A 21,132-nucleotide genomic window follows, 5' to 3' on the forward strand; every position below is an offset into this window, starting at 1 on the left:
ACAGTACTATATTTATTCTTTTTCATATTTACTTTGGACTTCATTCTGGGGATTTTTTTTTTCGGTAATGTACCTATTTGAGCATTGAGAATGTTTAGAAAAGAGAGCAATGTGAGAAAATGTAAATGCTTCAATGAGAAACGTGTATAAACTGTGTGGTGAAGGGGTTTTAGAGTCTTAAAACATTTATAATAAATGCCGTGTTTCCCACAGATTTGAAATCTACTTTGTGGGGGGGGGGGGGGGGCTCAGTCAGTGAGTGACGGCCATCTAATGTTAAATGCGGTATATCTGATTGTGACATGTGTCGTCCCCCCCCCCCCCCATATATTTGTATTCCATTTTCTTGAAAACATCTTGGGTGGTGGCCAGTTTACCAAGTATTAACATAGTGTGGGAAACACTGAAACGTATAAAATAAAGCTGACTACTTCACGGATTTCATTTATTGCGGGTATTTTTTTGGGAATCTAAACCCAGTGGAAAACGAGGGAACACGGTACCACTTTTACCTCCATGTAATGCAATAGTTTTCATTTGTTTTATGGAAATCGTGTCTCCTCAGTTCCATCACTGGTACACTTCTGTAGCAGTATTCCAAAACGGAAAGGAAAAAAAAGCTACACACTGTCTGGAATGAATCCTTTTCAAATGCTCACTTAGTTGAAATGAATTGTTCAAGGTTTTTGTGCAACTTTGGAATTTATTTGATAAATTGTACAACTTTTTAAGGTCTGCCATCATTACTGGCCATTTCTTCCTATTTTGCTTACTTGTCAAAAGCCATCAGTTTTACTCTTAACAAAAGTTTGTATAGTTATAGTGTATATATATCGTTTTTAATAAGACTCTGTTATCTGCTAATGCATTTCCTTCCTGCTCTTTTTACTACAAATGTATTTTAAGATGGGATTCATTTTAAGTACATTCTAACGAAGATAGAAGCTGAACTGTGACTGGAGCACATGAAACAACTCGACATTATGGGTAGCTTTACAAAGCAGACTCACTTGGCTTTGATCAGGATCTCAATGCATGCATGTATAGATATTAAGATCTATCTTTATTTGAAACATTTGTTGCAAAGGGCTCACCAAGCTCACATCCTGAAAGTTTAAAAGTAAAAATGATTGACGCGTTTGCAGAGGACAAAGAGGTTGATGTTGGTGAGGATTTAAGTCTTGCAGTCTTCTCTTAAATACTGCTACTTGTCAGTTCATTTGAACTCCGAAGCGCCGCTTCCATTTGTGTTGCGTCAAATTCTCTGACCTTCCATTATTTAGAACAAAAGAAATAACGAATGAAAATGGACCAGCTGCATTACCGGCCCAGTTCCCCTTAATGCATTCTTTTATTTCAGATTTGACAATTTCTGATGGCTTGTGTCTGTCAGGCATCGCGCCCGCATGCTCATCAGTATGCATAATGCAACACATATTCTAAGCATGACGTGGATACATACGATTTGGGGGGTGAGGGGGTTTGATAATTGACGTTAAAATGGATGTTGCCGCGTATAGCAGAGCGACGTACGTCGCTGCTGAGACAGATGGTGATGAAGATGATGGGGAAGAGTTTGAAAAGAAGTCTCCTGTGAGAATATACTTTATACGTTTGTATGTTTGTGTATATGGGCGTGTGTGAGTCCTACAAGTTCTGTTCTTCAATAACCTTCCTGTCCTCCACTTTTACTTTATTCAAAATGGACTATCAGTAGGGCCTGCAGGAATTCTTTTTCTCTCAGGATCTGTCAAGAAGCTATAGAACAATCTTGATGGTTGAAAGTCTTGGAAAAGCATGAGAAATTATTGATGGTTCCAAACACTCATGCTAAGGTATTGGTGATGGCAGCGAAACTCGCGCTTAACATTTGGAAAACATTTCAACCATAGAGGCTGTCGTTTCTCATTTAGTACGACTCAGAATCTATTTTAACTCTTTGACTGCCAGACGTTTTCAGAAAAGGGATGCCGTGGGTGCCAGCCGATTTAAGCATTTTTGACTGATCTTTCAAGGTCCACAGAAAATTATGTGTTTGGACTATGGAAACACACATACTACCAAATGAAAGATTGGACTCTCTCATCTTTCATCAGAAAAAAAAGTTTGTTTCTACCTTATTCCGTTTTTCAGTAATCAACAATAAAAAATGGTTAGTTTCACCGCTGTTTTGAAAAAAAAAAAAAACGTATTTTAACGTCTTTGGCACTCCTCCATAGGATTTTACTAAATGTTATTTAACGTTTTTGGCAGTCAAAGAGTTAAATATCCCCAAATCGATTTAAATTATTTTATACTGTCTTGCCCTTGTTTTGTGTGTGCCTTTATTGGGAGCGCTGTTCATGTTGTACACGATTTGGCCACTTAGGGGCAGTGTGGTCCCACGTGTTCTGATAAGTTGTAGCCACATTCGAGAGTAGAAGGAAAAAGTCACAAACAAGTTATTCCAATAAAAGTTGTTGTTTTTTTGCAGCGTAGGAAGAGTGTATGCCGATGATTAATTTTAACATGCTTCCCTGTATACATTCCTGAAGCGTTTTGTATAAATAGCCATTCTTTTGAGTAATAAATGTGCCGCGAGTAGCGTGCTAATTAGCATTAGCGAGTCAGACTGAAGTATATCATGACGAATCTTTGCACCTCTATAGATTGAAGCAGAAATCATTGTCAATCAGATCATTTTCAATAAAAAATCATTCTGAATCGAATCACAGACCCAAAAATCGGAATCGAATCGTGAGACAGTCAAAGATTCCCACCCTTACTACTCTCATGCTTTTCCTCTCATCAAATCAAATTAAATATGGTGGAACCAGACATCAAATGTTATGCTGGTTGAACAAGAAAATGTAATTGAGCCAACATTTTTTGGGAGAGAAAATCCAGAGCTGCAATTTCAGTGAAGGCTCCATGTGTTAAAAAAAAAGGGAAAAAAAGAGGATGACCAAAGAAAAAGAAACTGAACCTAACACTACATAGGAAAGTGTTGCAATGTCTCAGTTCTGGCTGCTGAGTTCAATACAGTGAAGTAGACACTGATGTTAAAAGTAAAGTTACTTGTCATCAGAACTTGTTATAAATTTCTTGCAAAAATCAATGCCGTTCAGTGTTCTCAAAAATATACAATCTGGATCAGGGGTCATCAAGGGGTCACCAGGTGACCTTCAATGACCATATGAGTATCCTGCGGACTTGTTCTAAAAAATAAAAAAACAGTGATGGGGCATTGTGACTTCCTAGGAACAAGTAATCACTTGCAGGGATTTCTATAGACATAAAGTTGATTGTTTATAATTATCGTAAGAAATCATTAACATGAACAATGTTGACGCACAGATAATTAAGTGTAATTTGAGCAAAATTGTTATATTAAAAAGTGTTTGTCAAACTGTTTGCCCTTCACATTAATTTCAGTTTCACAAATGTAGTACTTCCATTTTAATTTTATTGCATATTATTATCATACCTAATCAATGAATTTTCACTAGTCTGCTGTAAAGTTGACCAATGATGAATAAAAACTGAATTTTGTAGATTTATACTATCAAATTATTTGCAAAATAAAATGATTTGATGGTTAGTTTGTTTTATCAATAAATGTTAATAATTAAAAAAAAAATAAAAATAAATCTGATTTCCAACCACATTTTCATTCAAGCATGTTGACCTTCAAATGTTCTTTCAGATGGAATTGATTACACTGGCTTTTTGCACTGGAGCTGCGCCCTGTTAGATGTTTGTCTCATGCCAAAAGTGTGGAAGTAACCGGCATCTGCAGCACAAGAGCGGAATAACAAAAACGCAGTGTATGAAAGGTTAATGAGCAGTGAGAAGTGAAGTGGCGTTCGTTATGTGAGCCTCTGCTTGATTGACGCGAATGGTGAAGATGGCGAATGGCAGTTTTGATGTTAACGATTAAGATTGCTATAAAAGACGACAGACTTGTTATATCATCGACAAGTCTGCTCTTGGGCACATGCAAATTCACACACTCGCACAATAGGTGTTATGGGAACTCATTTCAATACCTTCGGAGTTGGATTAACAGTTTTGTATGCTCACACTTCAGTGGCATCTGCTAGTTCGTGAATCTTAGAAAGCAGAATCAAAACTTTGTCACCCCAATTAGCATGTTGGCTAGATTTTTTTTTTTTTCTCGAGGGCTCAATGTGACTAATTATAAAATGTTTAGTGAAGTGTTACAAGAAATAATTTCATTTCAACTGCATGATGTTGATGTAGAAAAATGACAATCACACTGTATTGGGATGGTTAATAGCACTCCTAGAGCAGGCGTTTTAGCAAAGACTATTCGGAGGGCTGGAATGAAACTCAGCATCAACAAAAGATTGATTCATTGGCTGCGTAGATTACATTTTTTTTTTTTACTTGGATTCGACCCTGCGGCTAATACAAAGGTGCGGCTTATCCATCAGATCACAATGGGGCGCACTATAAAAGAAGTGCGAGAGAGTCAGGCAGAGCAAAACAAACCGAGTGAGCCCAAATACAGTCAGAGAGACAGAACGAGAGCGAGACACTTTGCAGCCTCATTATGGAAAAGAAAGTAGCGGGAACCCGGTGCGGTTACAGTCGGGTGCGGCTTATATGTGTAACAAACTCGAATATTCTGGCAATTTAGCTAGCGCGGCTTATAGTCGGGTGCGCCTTGTAGTCCAGAAATGACTGTAGTATGATGACCATAAAGCTTCTCAAACTGAAAAAAAACTTTTGACCAATGGGAAATCCTACATTCGGTTGCACTTCAAATCCCCACACAAGTTATAATAATAATAATAATATAGCAACTCAAAAAACAAACAACACAAAAAAAAGACAAACTGACTTTTCTGTAATGTTGTTACAGGATAGGAAGCTGTGTGCACACCCGTTCCTAGAGATCTACAGTGACCGTCTGATCCACTTCATGGCTCCGTTGGCTCGACAGGGAGACTTCTACGTTCCAGAAGTCCGTCTAGCAGAAAGAAGGCTTTCAGAACAAGAAGAATTGGACTCGGACTCAGAAATTTCAGGTATTTTCGATCCCGGGTTGGACAGAATTGCAACTACCAGTAGAACAAATGCAACATTACTCAGTGTAATATACCATCGCTTATCCTAGTGGTCAGTAAAAATGATCAATTATAAAACCAACATGATATTCAGCTGTGGTAGATGATCGTTGGGTTTTTGTTTATGACTAGCACACAGCAGTGTGTGTAATTTACACCTTTTTAGGTGCTAATGAAAAGACCAGACACAACAGCCTCCGGTGAATGTGTCCTCACTCACCCAAGATGGAAACCGTATGGAAAAGTTGCTTTCATTGTAAAAGATGCACGAGTGTGTACCGCTATTCCATTTGTCACTAATTTATTCTCGTGAGACTTCTATGCTTCTGAGGGAGTGTTTACCGCAGCCACTGCTGTATGAAGCGCATCCTATTATGCAATGTGTAAAAAGAAGTTCCTGTGATGGGAAACAGCAGAAGGTTTTCTGTTTACTTTGATAAAAAAAGAGGCCTGGATTTGAACTTGACACAAGTGGAAACTTGCATCATACTTCTGTGATCATCTTTGTTTTTCCTGTTCAACATATGGCTAACTTGCCCTATGATGTCACAAGAGAAAGGGCTTTATCTTAATATTGGATTGATTAGGACTGTACTAATTGTGGTGAAAGAATGCTTCGTACTGCTTATGATCTGTAACATGCTTAAATTAGTCAAGCGGTATTCTATGATTAGGGATTTAACGATATCCAAACGTCGCGAATCACGATACGATAAATATCACGATGTGAACCTCACAATACGATAATATTGTGGGGAGGTTGGCGATAATTTAAAAAAAAATACACAATAGTTTTTTTGTAAAATATTTGCTGATATGACTGATTCATGGGAGTGATAACCACCACAGTGGCCAAAACATTCCTAATTAAAATTAAACTGCACAAACCACTAGAGGGTGTTAGACCTACGCTAATGGAAACAACCTCACCTTTTTAACAGATGTGCTACTTTTAAAATTAACTCATTCACTCCCAGTCATTTTTACTGAAGCAACCCCCTTCGCTCCCGGCTGTTTAACTGGATTTTGACCGATTTTGCGAGGCCCGCAGAATATTGTCTTCTATTACTATAAAAACATGGAACCTAACAAAAGAAAAATGAAAGTCTCTTCTTTCATCAGGATTTTTTTTTGTCTCTTTCCGTTTTGCAGCAATTAATATTAGAATATAGCTAAGTTTCATCATTCTTCTGTTTAAAACAGTGGAGGAAAGAGCTTTTTGCAACATGGCCATGATTGATCTCGCATACTCTGCTGCCACCTGCTGGCCGTTTTTGTTATAACTACAGTTGCTTCAAGCATTCTCTTCAGTTCAGAGATTGCATTAAAGCCTTCTGTATGCTCTAGCATGAAAAAAAACCTGAAAAACATATAAATACGTCTTTGGGAGCATTATAATATTTAAACTAAAACATATTTATACGTTTTTGGGAGCAAATTAATTAATATCGTGCCATGGCGACGATATATCGTGGCAATTTTGATATCGCGGTATTGCCGTTATCGTTACATCCCTAGTCATGATAAGCATAATTGTGATTAATTGTTAAGTGTTGAACACAAACAGAACTCCGCTTGCGTATAGCATAATGGGTTTTAATTAGGGATGTACCAATACCACTTTTTTTCAGACCCAGGCCAAGTAAAAGTTCTTCCATCATCTTACAACATAACACCACCACGTCTTGCCATTGTGATGAAAATGTTGCTTTTAATCCAAATATTGTTTAAAAAACAGAAGCTTTTCTTGAACATGACACACTTCAGTCGAATAGAACACTTTTCCTGGTACCAACTTGCCATAAATGTCATTTTAACACCCAACTACATGTTTACTATTTCACTGAAATGTAGCATGTAACACAACATTTCTGAATAAATCTCATCAAAATCAATCATTACACAACTATGATTATATAGTATGTGTTATTAATTCTCGTATTAATCCCACAAAGAAAAAGCCAAATGTTCCCAAAAAGTGTTTTTTTTTTTAGCTCACAATTTTTTTTAAATCTCTTTTTTACGCTTGATGTGCCCCCTTAGTTCTAAAAGTATCCCGTTGTCACAAAATCACCGCTCTTCATGTGTCTTGTGTGCCGAGTGGATGTGACGTTCGGGTCCGCGACTCGGGATAATAATGTGACAGGTAGTCGTGCTCCTGTCACACTGTGATCTACTCATTCGGGTCGCCAACTGGAACCTTGGCCGGTCCACTCACCCGTCCAGCCTGCATCGGCTCTGTCCCGCCTCCGCATGCCGATTCTGTCTCGGGGGCGGGGGTGATGACAGCAGCTTAGAAATCCTCCTGTCACTTCATGTCTGTTCTCATCTCTGTTTTGGTCATTTCTCTTTATGTGCATTGATGTCAAAACATGAAATAGTTAGGTCTGAGTTTACTGTATGTTCTTTTCTTTCTTTTTTTAATGGCCCACATTGAAGCACATTATACTGAATACCTCATATTATATTTCTGTGTATTATTCCAATCTCTACACTACCAGTCAAAGGTTTTGACACAATTTCTTATTCAATAGCACAAGAAATGGTTGGTTGGTTTCTCTCAGATGCAGTTGGAACAAACGCCTTAAATACAGAATCAACTTCCACACCAAAAAATATGAAGCATTCTTCATTCTGAAGTATTTTTTTTTTTTCGTGATCCAAATATTAGTGGTTTGCTTTTGGCATTGATGCAGCGGTATACCATTAGCATAACTCATTCCTCTATTACAGTGCGGTATGCATGTTTTTTGTTTCCATTAACTCATTCACTGCCATAAATTCATTTAAAATAAAAAAAAGATTATTAAAAATTAGAGGTTAAGAGGTGATAATTTTTTTAAAATTGTAATTAATCGCATGACTTCACTAGTTAACACACGATTAATCACAAATTTTATATCTCTTCTAAATGTACAATAAAAAATTCTAGGTTTTCATACTCTTGTAAACAAAAGTGGAAAAAAATGTTAAACTATTAGAAATAGTTAAAATGAATTTTTGACGTTTATAGCCGTCAACGGCAGTGAATGAATTAAAAAAAGAAAGAACATATCATTAAAAATTGGGGGCGTCGGGCGATTAAAGTTTTAATTGTAATTAATCGCATGACTTCAGTAGTTAACTCGCGATTAATTACAAATTTCATATCTGTTCTAAATGTACAATACAAATTCTAGGTTTTCATACTCTTGTTAACAAAAGTGGGAAAAAATGTTAAACTAATAGAAATAGTTCAAATGAATTTTTGACGTTTATAGCCGTCAACGGCAGTGAATGAGTTAAAAAAAGAAAGAACATATCATTAAAAATTGGGGGCGTCGGGCGATTAAAGTTTTAATTGTAATTAATCGCATGACTTCAGAAGTTAACTCGCGATTAATTACAAATTTCATATCTGTTCTAAATGTACAATACAAATTCTAGGTTTTCATACTCTTGTTAACAAAAGTGGGAAAAAAATGTTAAACTAATAGAAATAGTTCAAATGAATTTTTGACGTTTATAGCCGTCAACGGCAGTGAATGAGTTAAAAAAAGAAAGAACATATCATTAAAAATTGGGGGCGTCGGGCGATTAAAGTTTTAATTGTAATTAATCGCATGACTTCAGTAGTTAACTCGCGATTAATTACAAATTTCATATCTGTTCTAAATGTACAATACAAATTCTAGGTTTTCATACTCTTGTTAACAAAAGTGGGAAAAAAAATGTTAAACTAATAAAAATAGTTCAAATGAATTTTTGACGTTTATAGCCGTCAACGGCAGTGAATGAGTTAAAAAAAGAAAGAACATATCATTAAAAATTGGGGGCGTCGGGCGATTAAAGTTTTAATTGTAATTAATCGCATGACTTCAGAAGTTAACTCACGATTGATTACAAATTTCATATCTGTTCTAAATGTACAATAAAAATTCTAGGTTTTCATACTCTTGTTAACAAAAATGGGAAAAAAATGTTAAACTAATAGAAATAGTTCAAATGAATTTTTGACGTTTATAGCCGTCAACGGCAGTGAATGAATTAAAAAAAGAAAGAACATATCATTAAAAATTGGGGGCGTCGGGCGATTAAAGTTTTAATTGTAATTAATCGCATGACTTCAGAAGTTAACTCGCGATTAATTACAAATTTCATATCTGTTCTAAATGTACAATACAAATTCTAGGTTTTCATACTCTTGTTAACAAAAGTGGGAAAAAAATGTTAAACTAATAGAAATAGTTCAAATGAATTTTTGACGTTTATAGCCGTCAACGGCAGTGAATGAATTAAAAAAAGAAAGAACATATCATTAAAAATTGGGGGCGTCGGGCGATTAAAGTTTTAATTGTAATTAATCGCATGACTTCAGAAGTTAACTCACGATTGATTACAAATTTCATATCTGTTCTAAATGTACAATAAAAATTCTAGGTTTTCATACTCTTGTTAACAAAAGTGGGGAAAAAAATGTTAAACTAATAGAAATAGTTCAAATGAATTTTTGACGTTTCTAGCCGTCAATGGCAGTGAATGAGTTAAGTTTTGTGTTGCCTGCATTCATCACAGCCATAAACTCTACGTGTAAATTCATCAATTAAGATTAAATTAATCAAGCGCTGTCAGCTAACTTTAAATGAGCTTTTTGATTACAACTTTGCATCCACATATGAAGATGACTCAGAGGCTTGTTTTAATCTTTCAACCGGCATATATTCTTATGAAGGGCTACACACCCTAGAAGTGATTATTGCAGTAGCTGTGATCCAATTCTCTCCAGTTTGACCCCAGTCTAATATTCTCTGTCAACATGGAGGCATTTTCAAAACAAGATTCTCTACTTTAATATGGTATCTCTCGTGCGGTGGCATTTAACAGTGCACCAGGACACCAGTGACACAGGACATGAGCATATCTGCTCAATGCTGATATGACACCGAGTGACGTGCAGGCGAGGAACCGAATGAAAAATAGAAATGTAATAAATGACCTGCTTACACATAAAGATTATACTTGCATGCTCGAAAAGGAGTAGGAGGAAGTGCAATCTCATCTATTCCTAGATCCATTTAATTAGCATATCAATAGTATTTAGGATATTATTATTTCATATAGTCTTTATACTGTATATGCATTATAAAATAAAGTATAATACTATACACAATATTCCAATTTACAATACCCATGTGTCACAATACCATGTTTAATTACCAATGTGGAGTTAGTTTATTAATTTTCATTGTATGACTGACCTAGCAATATAATAGTTCCTCCGCTCATTTTTTACTAAGCACTACACTGAATATTTTTGTTGTTGTTTTTTTTAAAAATGATTTTCACCAATTTTATGAATATTTTTTTTCAGATTTTTCGAAGTAATTTTTCCTCCTGTTTTTCTGAATATTTTTCTCCCTTCCATCCATTTTCTTAACCGCTTAGTCCTCACAAGGGGTCGCGGTATTTGCCCCCCGTTTTTCAGAATATTTTTTATGACAGAAAAAAAAGGTGTAAAACTGGGATTAGAAAAAAAAATACCGTACACACAAAAAAAAAACAAAGCTCCCCCCCAAAAAATTTGTCAGAATAACAGGAGGGTTTTTTTCCCAAGTGAATGCAATACGCTACTAGAATCATGTGGCTAGAAAAATAACCTTAGTTGAAGTCACATAATCAAACCTCAAAATTGCCCGAATGTTGCACCTCAAACTGCCACTTGGCCCCACTTTATCTCAAACTTGAACTATAACAGATGTGAAGAGACTTTTTCTGAAGCCAGTTAATGATCTGTTCTGTTTGCATGTTGATATTTGCTCGCCTTTCCCCTCCTTGTTTCATGCGAAAGGTTAGTTCATGCTGTGTGTTTATCTTCCTTATTGAGTTGGCCGCTAATGACAGGCTTGTTGCTTATTTGGACATATTGATTTGAGAAAAGTGTTATGTGAAAACACTCACTGCCACACAAAAGGGCTAAAAGGGCAGCGGACTGGTACACGCATTGATCCTATTAACCTGCAAAGGGCAAACAAAAAAAAACCCCACAGGGAATCATAATGTTGTATATGGAATATAAAATGAAAGAGAAAAAATTTAATGGATGCAAAATGTCTTCCTGATGTGTAAAATGTAAAAACAAGAGTATGAAAATAGTTATATTGTTTTGGTTATCTGATGTGAAAGACAACTGTCTATATGACATCACGTTTAAATATAGGCGATTTTTTTTCTTCTCCAAAACAATTGACAGATGTCTTAATAACATCTCTGCTTGCTTCAAAATATATCAAGGATCACGAATGAGGTAGATGCCACGGACTTCCGACTTCCGGGTTTCACGCGTCACTGCTAGCCGCGTTCCAACACTCGCACCCCTGCCCCTGCGACCCTCAACTGCGCGCTCATGCCCATCGGCGTCTCAGCTCTCTGAAATGACAACTGAGACAAACGCACTACACACTCGCACCCGTCGACGGGAACGCGCAAAGGGGCACAAAGGTCGGAAGTGCTGGGACGCAGCCCACACGCCGCGAACCGGAAAACAAAGCTGAGGTGTGAAAATCTGGAAGTCGGATGTCCCGCCTCCTCCGTGGCATATACCCCATTATAGCGCTCAAATTTGATCTCAAGTGAGCCGGACTATAATACGTCGGTGGTCTAATAAGCTATAAGTAACTGATCAAAATATTTAAAAAAAAATTTAATCAAAAATAATTACACATACATTTTGAAAATATTCCCATTTATTTTCTTATTGAAGAGTAATCTAACATTTCTTTTTTTCCCTTCTTTTTTTTTTCCGGAGAGCTCAGTAATGTTCATTAATCATGTCATCATCATTGCTCTCTTTTTTTCTTCTTTAAAAAAAATAATAAAAAATTGTATGTGGGTGAGGATGTGTATGTGCATGTGTGTGCGTGTGAGTGTGTAATCTAACATTTCTAAAATAATAATAATAATAAAAATTGTATCAAAACTGATTTCAAAATATCATTTGAGTGGTAAATGCATTGCTTGGATTTTTTTGTATTATTCAAACTTTTTTTAATACTACAAAATAATTTAGTCTCGCAATATTTAATATTTCAGCATTTTCTCACATTTTACTCATATATATATATATATATAGATATATATTGCAAGCTTTCAATTTTATTATCAAATTACTTATCTTTTCCTTGTGGTCCGAATACTTTTTCCTTCTGCACTTTTGCAGACAGAATGATTATTTTTCTGAGAGAAAGAATGATTTCGATTTTTATGCTAAAATGTGAATCTGCTATTGACAGCCAATTAACTTAACTAGCCAGTTTTGCTTTTTTAATGAGATGGGGAAAGAACAGATTTGATTTGACTGTCCATTTTATTGGTATTTTGCAATCGAACCAGAAGCGCAAATGTCGGAATATTCACAGCCGCACTGACAAATTATGCATTCCGAGCAATAGTACATTAGCAGCATCAATGTTTTTGCTTAAGGGAGAAAACTAATATGATGAGTTGCAACGCAGCTCAAATTGGAGCAGGCAGATTTCGCCTGAATCTCTCGGACTATTTGGGAAGCCCTGCTTTCCTTGTGTTTGTTTACGAAAGCGCTCCAACCATCTGTCCCGTCTCCTCCTCTTCTTTTTGATGGCCGCTCTCTAGGTGCAGACTCAAACAGCGAATACAGCTCAGGGACCGAGATTCTCCTGTCAGACAGCCGAGAGACGTCACTGGCGGCGTCATCGGCCCGCTCCGAGTCGGTCCGGGACCGCGGGGACGCAAATCCCAGAGGGGGGACGTCCAAAGAACGCTCGCTCACGGAGATGAGCTGGGAAGGGAATGACCAAGAACCAGAGCAGTTAAATAAAGACTCCAGCCAGGTGAGCCGTGACCCCGTGCCGCATTTGTTGGGTGTTGTCGGCGGCGAGGAGTGAAGGTTGACTGAGCAGGTTTAAAGATGTATACAATAACTTCTGGTGTGTCAAAAGTTCCTCTGGAAAAACTAAACAAAAAAAACAAAAAAAGTTGGTTCTCAGGACACGCTGAACTTTTTTGCTTTTTCGATGACCCTCAATAACAAGCCCACTCTTCTCCTGGAGGCACAAATCTTGAATACATTTCTTCATGTGTGAATGTTTTTTTGTTTTGTTTTTATCACTGAAGAATGTACTATTCGTCCTTGCAGCAAAGATTCCTGCTGATATTTTTTTCACCTTTTTTTTCCCCCAAGAAGTGCTGCTTTTTGTCGAACAAAATCATTTTTACTTGAATTATTTCTACTTTGTTGCTCTCAAGTTCAATCTTAAATATTTTTTATATTCAACCTAGAAAATTAATTGACACACGAGTATTAGGTGCACCAGGCCATTAGGTGGGCGTGGCTTCTTCAGCTTTCTTTTCTTTCTATTCTTTCTTCAATAAGAGACTCAGCAAGATGTTGGCGTGTGTCCGTGGGGTTTTGTGGGAACATTTGTGGGATCAGAGTCCATTAACGTTGAACCGAAAAAGGGGCCTGCCTAGTGTTGCAGTTCACCCCTGAAGCTGTTTGTTAGTGGGGATGTTCCACTTCAAACTCATGCACAGATAACTTTATTGATGTTTCTTTCTGCACTGGTGCACGGGGGGAAAAAAAACCTTTACCAAGTTGTTCCTTCGAAGATGGAAGCGTACAATTGTTCAAAAGATATTGATAAGATGAATAATTAAGATTGCTGGGGAACTGAAGGATCCAGTCCTATTTAGCAAGCACCAAACTATGTTGCAGTTCTAATTGTGTTCCTGTCATTCTTGAAAACCGCTGATCATTTTAAGCTTTTTTTTACCACATACAGAACTACTAGTGCTTTGTACGTTTTTGGAGTTCTCTTAATGGTTTTAATAAATGTATTTAAGACATATTGTGAATGGATTATTGTTCTCCAGGATGTCTGATGACTAAAGATGTTCTTCTCAAATGGGGGTGGGAGAGAGCATGTGACCTCTGAATTTTTATTTTTATTTTTGCCATTCTAGAATAATGTGCAATTGCACATCCACTACAATAGGTGGCGATGATGCTCTCATTGTTAGCGCGGGCTCAAAAAGAATAAGATCCTCTGCAAACGACAAATAATACTATTTATAGTCGCTATTTTCTTCTTCATGTTACAAAAAATAATTGAGAAGCACTGGACTAAAAGGCATGATGATGGTAATGCTATAGACTGATGTTTCCCAACCTTTATTGAGCCAAGGCACACCACCAAACAAAACTGACTAAAGGTTAGAAGACTGAAATGATCTCATCTCATCTCATCTCAATTGAATTTTTATTTTTGGTAGGAGCCTGGAAAAGATTAATGGCATTTCCATTTATTTCAGTGGGGAAAGATGATGATGAGATGACAGATTTTTTTTTTTAAGGCCGATTCTGATTCCAGTATTTGTTAAAATACAATTTTGATAACAAATTTATCAGACGATTAATTAAAAAATTTAAATAATAAAAGAATACAATATCTTCTTCTTTGGTCCCTTAAACAATAATAAATATGTGAATTACCAGTAGAATATTTATTACTTTGCAAAAGAGAGAAAAATCGGCCAATTATTTTAGTCACTTTTTTTGGTGTGGGAAATGTTTGAATGTCATTGTCTTTATCTTGCATTGTAATGCTAATGTGTTAAAAAAAAAAAACGGTCCTAAATCAGCCAAAAATCTTTGCCAATGTTTGCTGATTTTAAAAAAGCTAACTAATATCGGCCAGCCAATTAATCTGTTGGCCCAAGTTTTGAGTTACAAGTGTGGTCCTGGAACGTATTAAACTTGTATCTCAAGGCACCACTGTCCATTAACTTCAATAACTAAAGTATCAAAAATATCACTATTTTATTTTAGAATTAATTTTAGAGCATTAATCGTATTGGAGGTCAGTATCGATCCGCACATCGCTAGTTCACAATTTGTTAAAGGCATTTAGAGGTTCCTGAACTTAACAAATCTGAGAACCCTTGAGGCATGCAATTGATTAAATGGCTCGTTTGAACTATTATCACCCTGTCACCTCTTCCGATCATCCGTCCTCATAGATTCACACACCACTTTAATGCTCTGTTTAGTTATCCACTTGTAATCTGCCATTTCTTTGCTTTAAACTAATGTCATTTCCCACTCGTGCCATTTCTCCGTTTCCTCCCCGAAATAAAGACGGCAGCAGCAGTCTGCAAGACCACCTGATGACCCGCAGCCTGTGATGTATGTGCAGTCATATCCATAGCCTTCATCTCTGAACAAACAAAAGATCACAGCGAGCTTTTTTCACAGCAAGCCGCTCAGTGGCTGCGAGTGCGCAGGCGGCACACACTTGCCATCAAGTCCAAGGCGCGCCATAAACGTTGATTTGGACTAAATCGCCTTTGAGCATTTGGGTATCACGAATGTTCATTCCGGACTCTTCACTCCGTCGAGTTGGCAAGGATAAAAATGAGGAAAACAATAGCTTTTTTTTTTTTTGTCTTGTCTTAAATCCAAGCTCGAGAAGCCTCTCCTCACATATTCATCACTTGAGACTTGATGGAAGTGTGAGTCACTCTGCAATGCTTCCCAGTGGACTGACTGAGTTAAAGCCTGCTGCAGGATATAATTATTAATTCTTTGCAGTTATTACTTTGCACAGTCAGAAATAAAGGAGAAACATTTTAGCAAAGCCTTTAATAGATCAAATTTGGCAGACCTAACCCCTCCCTCCCCAGCGTGGTTATACAGAAACTTGCCACTCACACGTGGAATATGAACTACAGTCAACCTGCAGTCGATTCTTATGATTTACAATATTTAAAATAATCCCTAGACCTAAACTAGACCATCCAGGGATGCCATCCAGTACATTTCATTAAATTAACAATCTGATGTTGCATTTTAAAATGATGGTGGCCTGCCTGCAAAAAAACCCCCAAAAAAGTAGTCACAGACCCGGTGGCCATTCATAGCGGCGCTTACAAATCTTAGCAACTCTCCTGGGAGAAACACGTGGCCCGTAACCTACTGACCCGAGGGCGCAAGCCACAACTCTCCCTGCGTTTACGCTTTGGTGAGCTCGATTTTTATTTTAACAGCAAGGAGCTGACAGTCAGCCACATCTTAACGTTAGACACACTAGCGCAACTGTTCCTTAAGTCAATAAAAATGTTAGCATATAGGGCTAATATTTCAACATTTTCTACCAAAATACCAATAAGGATTATAAAGCATGTATTCAATTTGGAGTGGTGGGAAGTAATGAAGTACAAATATTTTTGTCTGTTCTTAATAGAATTTTTTTTTTTATGTAGCCGTACTCCCATATACATACTTTTATGGCCTTATTTTAAAGAATTGTTTGATGTTGTCAGCCATGTACAGCAACAATTTGTGGCAAATGCGTTATGCCTTGTGCTAGCCTGAAAAATCAGCTACCTCTACCATTTTTTAAAAATTCTCTGTCCAAGTTGGAGAACAAAAGTAGATATGAAAATATGTGTATATATTTTTTTATAGTTATCATTAGCTAATGTAGCTATTTTTTTGTTACTCAGTTGACAAGGTTATGCTAATGTTTTGATAGCATAAAAGTCAAGCTGATGCTAACAAGCTCTTAAATATGGCATTAAACATGATTTGTTTTTGTTCTCAGTATGTGCTCTGGCTATGTTATTAGGGAGAAATTATTTTGTGTACAATGATGTGTTTTATTTTTTATTTTTTGCTGTTTTGCCAAGTTACCAAATTGGCTGTAATGTATATAATTTACAGTAAAAATTTGTTTTACTTTGTGCTTATGTATTGAAAGGGGTTAGGGTTAGGGTTAGGGTTAGGGTTAGGTAACCTCAAACCAAAAAAATATTTGTCCCTACCACTCTAAACGCGACATTCTGATGAATATCGTGTTTTTGGAATATGAATAAAACCCCAAAATCCACCTGTTTTGAGCCTTCGCAGGGGGCAGCCATTTTGCCATTTGCTGTTGATTGAAAATGACATCACAGTTGTTCAGGGCTCAGGCAACGACCAATCACGGCTCACCTGTTTTCTGTGTTTGGTCATGTGACATTATGTCAGGTTCAGATGTAGACATTTATCAAATAAAGAGAGAAGAAGCATCTGGTTCCAAATTTATTACTCATGAGGAAGAGAAAACTGCAGCCTTAGTTTGATCGGTACAGAGTCTCTCTTGGTTCATCACTCAAATAGTCCCCTTATATGTACTAATCGGGGCATCTGATTACATGACAGAAAGAGAAAAACAACTCCTATCTCACTTCACACTCTCTAATGCGGCATGCAAGTCCAGGGGCCCTGGCGTTGACGTGCGTCTCGTCTTCTTATCAGTTGTCCTCACTCGGCAGCTGAGTCGTCCACTTGCAACTTCACCAAATACAATAACACTCCTTTGCAATACATAGCAATCATAAACAGAAATTACTACACTATTACATTGACTTGTGTTTCCCAAGAGGCAATTTACTTCAACACGGCAAATGTATAATAATCCTCCAAAATAATTCCTACACATTAGTATGCTGAACAGTGATTAGCTGTTACTTCAAGCCTGAGCAACTGTGATGTCATTTTTAGTCGACAGCAAGTGGCAAAATGGCCGCCCACTGAGATTGATAAAATGGATGGATTTTACTGCAATATTAATCATAATACTGTGTTAGGGCTAGTGGGGCCGTATAGAACATAGTATTGTAAAAAAAAAAAAAAAAAAAAAAAAGGGGGTTGATTTTAAGTAAATTTCAGTCTGTACGTTTTTTTGTTTTTACATCAGTATGTGTTGCTACTTCTGTATAGACTCATGTCAATTTGTATAACTTCCCTTTGTTTGTCCAAAAATGTTTTATCAATTCCAAATACATACATACATCAATATTCATCAATCTATGCTTGTGATGTATAGTGCAATGAAGTGCTTGTCCAGTAGATGGCAGTGTATCCACCTGTTGTACCATAAAGGTTGGGGAACACTACAAGGAGGTTATTTTGCATTTAGCACTGGTAGTGCTTTGTCAAAAAGGTGAGAGAGGGGAAAAAAAAAAAGGGGGCATCACCAATTGTTTAATTTACTTGAAATCAGTTATGCCTCTGGGACGCTGAAAGAATGCTGAGTGTTTATCTGTTAAATGTTCTCTAAATAAGATGATCTATAGTTGGTTTATACATTATAAATCTAAATGCTAAAGGGCTTTTGTTCCCCGAGGATTAACGTGATGGATGAGATTCACGGGATGTAAGAGAAGCCCTGAGGTGTATAATTACAGGCAGCAGATGTACCCCAGCCCTGCCTTGTTTACCGTGCACACACACAGATGTACTGCTGAAATAGCTTCAACTTCTCTCAAACTCTGAGAGCGTAGAAGAATGCCTTCACAGAAAAGTCCATATCGGAGTAATGAGCTCAAAGAATGAGATTGACAGGACAGAGGGAATAAAAAGACCGGGATAAGTACGAGGCGCCTTTTTAAACACTCTGAAGATTGGGCCGACCTATAGATCGGCAGGGAAGATTCCGTAGTTGGGCTGGAATTGTAAAAAAAAATCACCTCTTTCTTTCTTGAAGGTCGCCTCAAAGTGGAATGAGGTTCGAGAAGGGCGGAGTGAGGTCATACACTGACATTGGTTATCAGCGACATCTACAGATTAATTCGGAATCTTGTAGGAAAGCAAGGACTGTATGGCTTATCGAACTCTGATGATGTATGATTCAACCAAAAATTTAAGGGAAAATATAGCCGGGTTAACTACACTCATGACGCCACATTGGACTCAATGTAAAAAAAAAAAACGACTGATATACACATCATGTATTTAAAAAAAAAAAAAAAACACATACCTTTTTGGTAAAAGTCCGCAAGCTAAGACCTTAGGGATGTCATACATACATCAAACTGACTACCTTGAGTTGACATCAATGTTCAACGATATTCCTGAAGAGCAACGTGTTCCCGGTGGAAAATTTTCCATAAGCGAAAAAGTGTTAATAAGCCAATTTGTATGCTTTCGAGAATGCACGTTGCTAAAATGAGTTAAGAACAAATCATTTAAGACGTTAGCATGTCATGCTTGCGACTAGCTGAGTTTTGCTAACTATGTTAGCCTACTTTTTTGTTGTGGTATCTATGCCAATTTAGAACACATGTTTTGAAATGTAATTCATGTTTGTATGTTTTTGCGAATGCAAATGTTGCTAAAAATGTGTTCAGAACGAGTCATTTAAGATGTTAGCATCCATTAGCATCTTATGCTAGTAGACTTAGATTGCTAACTATATTAGCATACTTTTTGTTGTGTTATCTGTTCTGACTCATGTTCTAAACAAGTAAAATTTCACATTATGGGGTGATTATTTCTTTACATTTTGGGACAGTTTTGTGCTAATGTAGCTAGAAAACAATGCTAGTCAGACATTTTCAACAGTGTACTAATGTTCTATTATTGTCTATTAGATTTTTTTCCCCCTGTTTTTTTTTTTAAAGAGAGAAGAAAAAGAGAAAACAACAAATGGACCCTAAAGACCATATAGCATCTTTTCTGTTAACTGTCTAGTTCCTGATCGTAAAAAGGGCCACAAGATGGCAGCCGATCCTGGTATGGGCCGCCCTCTCAAGTACTGATACCTTGAAATAAGGCCTGATATTGGTCCAACCGATACCTGGCATCGGTACTCGCCCATCCCTAATTTAAAAAAAATAATAATAATTTTAAGTTGTATTATTTACTTCACTTTGTAAGCGGTTAAGAAAATAGATGGATGTAAAAACATGTGACTTTCCTTTAATTCCCCAGAGACTTGGTATCCATCATCAAAGGGTGAGTATGCTGTTTTAATACACTGCACTTAGCTTCTTTTTACACTTGTATAACAGTTTAGAAAGCTTTATTGTGGTGGCAGTTTGAGCCTGGTGGAAATGAAATTAACCCAAGTAAGAACAGGGAAGCTTATTTACATTAACGACTATATTGCTCGAGTTGATGTTTGGGTGAAGAGGGCAAATAAACTCATTAAGAGCAGCGGCAAAGTTATCAGCTGCAGTGAAGGGAACACATTGCAACATCCACTCAACATTGGAACTTGGCGGAAAAGTAGACGTGGGTATCATTTGCATAAAAGTCCGATAAAATATTTTTGGAAATGGCAGAATCATTTAGCCGGATGTCAACTTTAATAATTGGTCTTTCCTCTTGCGTGATCAACAGCGAACTTTTTTTTTTTTGCAGACTCTGCACAAATGTTAACGATTTTCGACCATTCTTCTCACATTAATTGACTCATTAATCAAGCTTATGTCCCGGCATCAATTAACTCATTCACTGCCATTGACAGCCATAGACGTCAAAAATTCATTTGAACTATTTCTATTAGTTTAACATTTTTTCCACTTTTGTTAACAAGAGTATGAAAACCTAGAATTTTTTTTTGTACATTTAGAACAGATATAAAATTTGTGATTAATCGTGAATTAACTTAGTAAAGTCATGCAATTAATTACGCAATTATGCAATTATTATTATTTTTTTATTTTTTAAAGAAAATACTTAAAAATTAGGGGCATCAGGCGATTAAATGTTTTAATTGTAATTAATCGCATGACTTCACTAGTTATTTTTTTAAGTAAAAGAAAAGATTAATAAAAGAAAAGATTATTAATAATTAGGGGCATCAGGCGATTACAATTTTTTTTTCGTAATTAATCACATGATTTCACTCGATTAATCACAAATTTTTTTATCTGTTCTAAATGTACAATAAAAAAAAAGGTTTTCGTATTCTTGATAAAAAAAAAGTAGAAAAAAATGTTAAACTAATAGAAATAGTTCAAATGAATTTTTGACGTCTATAGCCGTCAATGGCAGTGAATGAGTTAATGATCTGGGGGCACTTTTGATTTGTTTTTAGTATGTGGCCCAGGAAATAAAATAAAATACTTAAATGAGGAAAAACAACAAAAATGTATTCATTTACATTGCAGTCTCGTGTTGCATGCTTTTTTTAACTACTGGGGAAAAAAGCCCAGTTAGATTTGTTGTTTAACATTTTTTTACAATTTCTCATTGGAATTCATTCCCTGTTGTAAGTCT

General features: G+C 36.5%; 1 protein-coding gene across 1 annotated transcript in view; it reads left to right on the plus strand.

Moving 5' to 3' along the window:
* Positions 1–13,931, plus strand: part of tex264b (testis expressed 264, ER-phagy receptor b) — a 33,410-nt gene extending 19,479 nt beyond the window's left edge. Inside the window, exons 3-4 of the mRNA XM_077574010.1 lie at positions 4,868–5,033; positions 12,699–13,931. Coding sequence (XP_077430136.1) covers positions 4,868–5,033; positions 12,699–12,970 — 438 coding nt within the window. The 3' untranslated portion in view covers positions 12,971–13,931. The remainder of the gene's footprint in view (positions 1–4,867; positions 5,034–12,698) is intronic.
* The last annotated feature ends 7,201 nt before the right edge of the window (positions 13,932–21,132 follow it).

Source organism: Vanacampus margaritifer, chromosome 8 (genome assembly GCF_051991255.1).
Source record: "Vanacampus margaritifer isolate UIUO_Vmar chromosome 8, RoL_Vmar_1.0, whole genome shotgun sequence".
NCBI classification, from domain to species: domain Eukaryota; kingdom Metazoa; phylum Chordata; class Actinopteri; order Syngnathiformes; family Syngnathidae; genus Vanacampus; species Vanacampus margaritifer.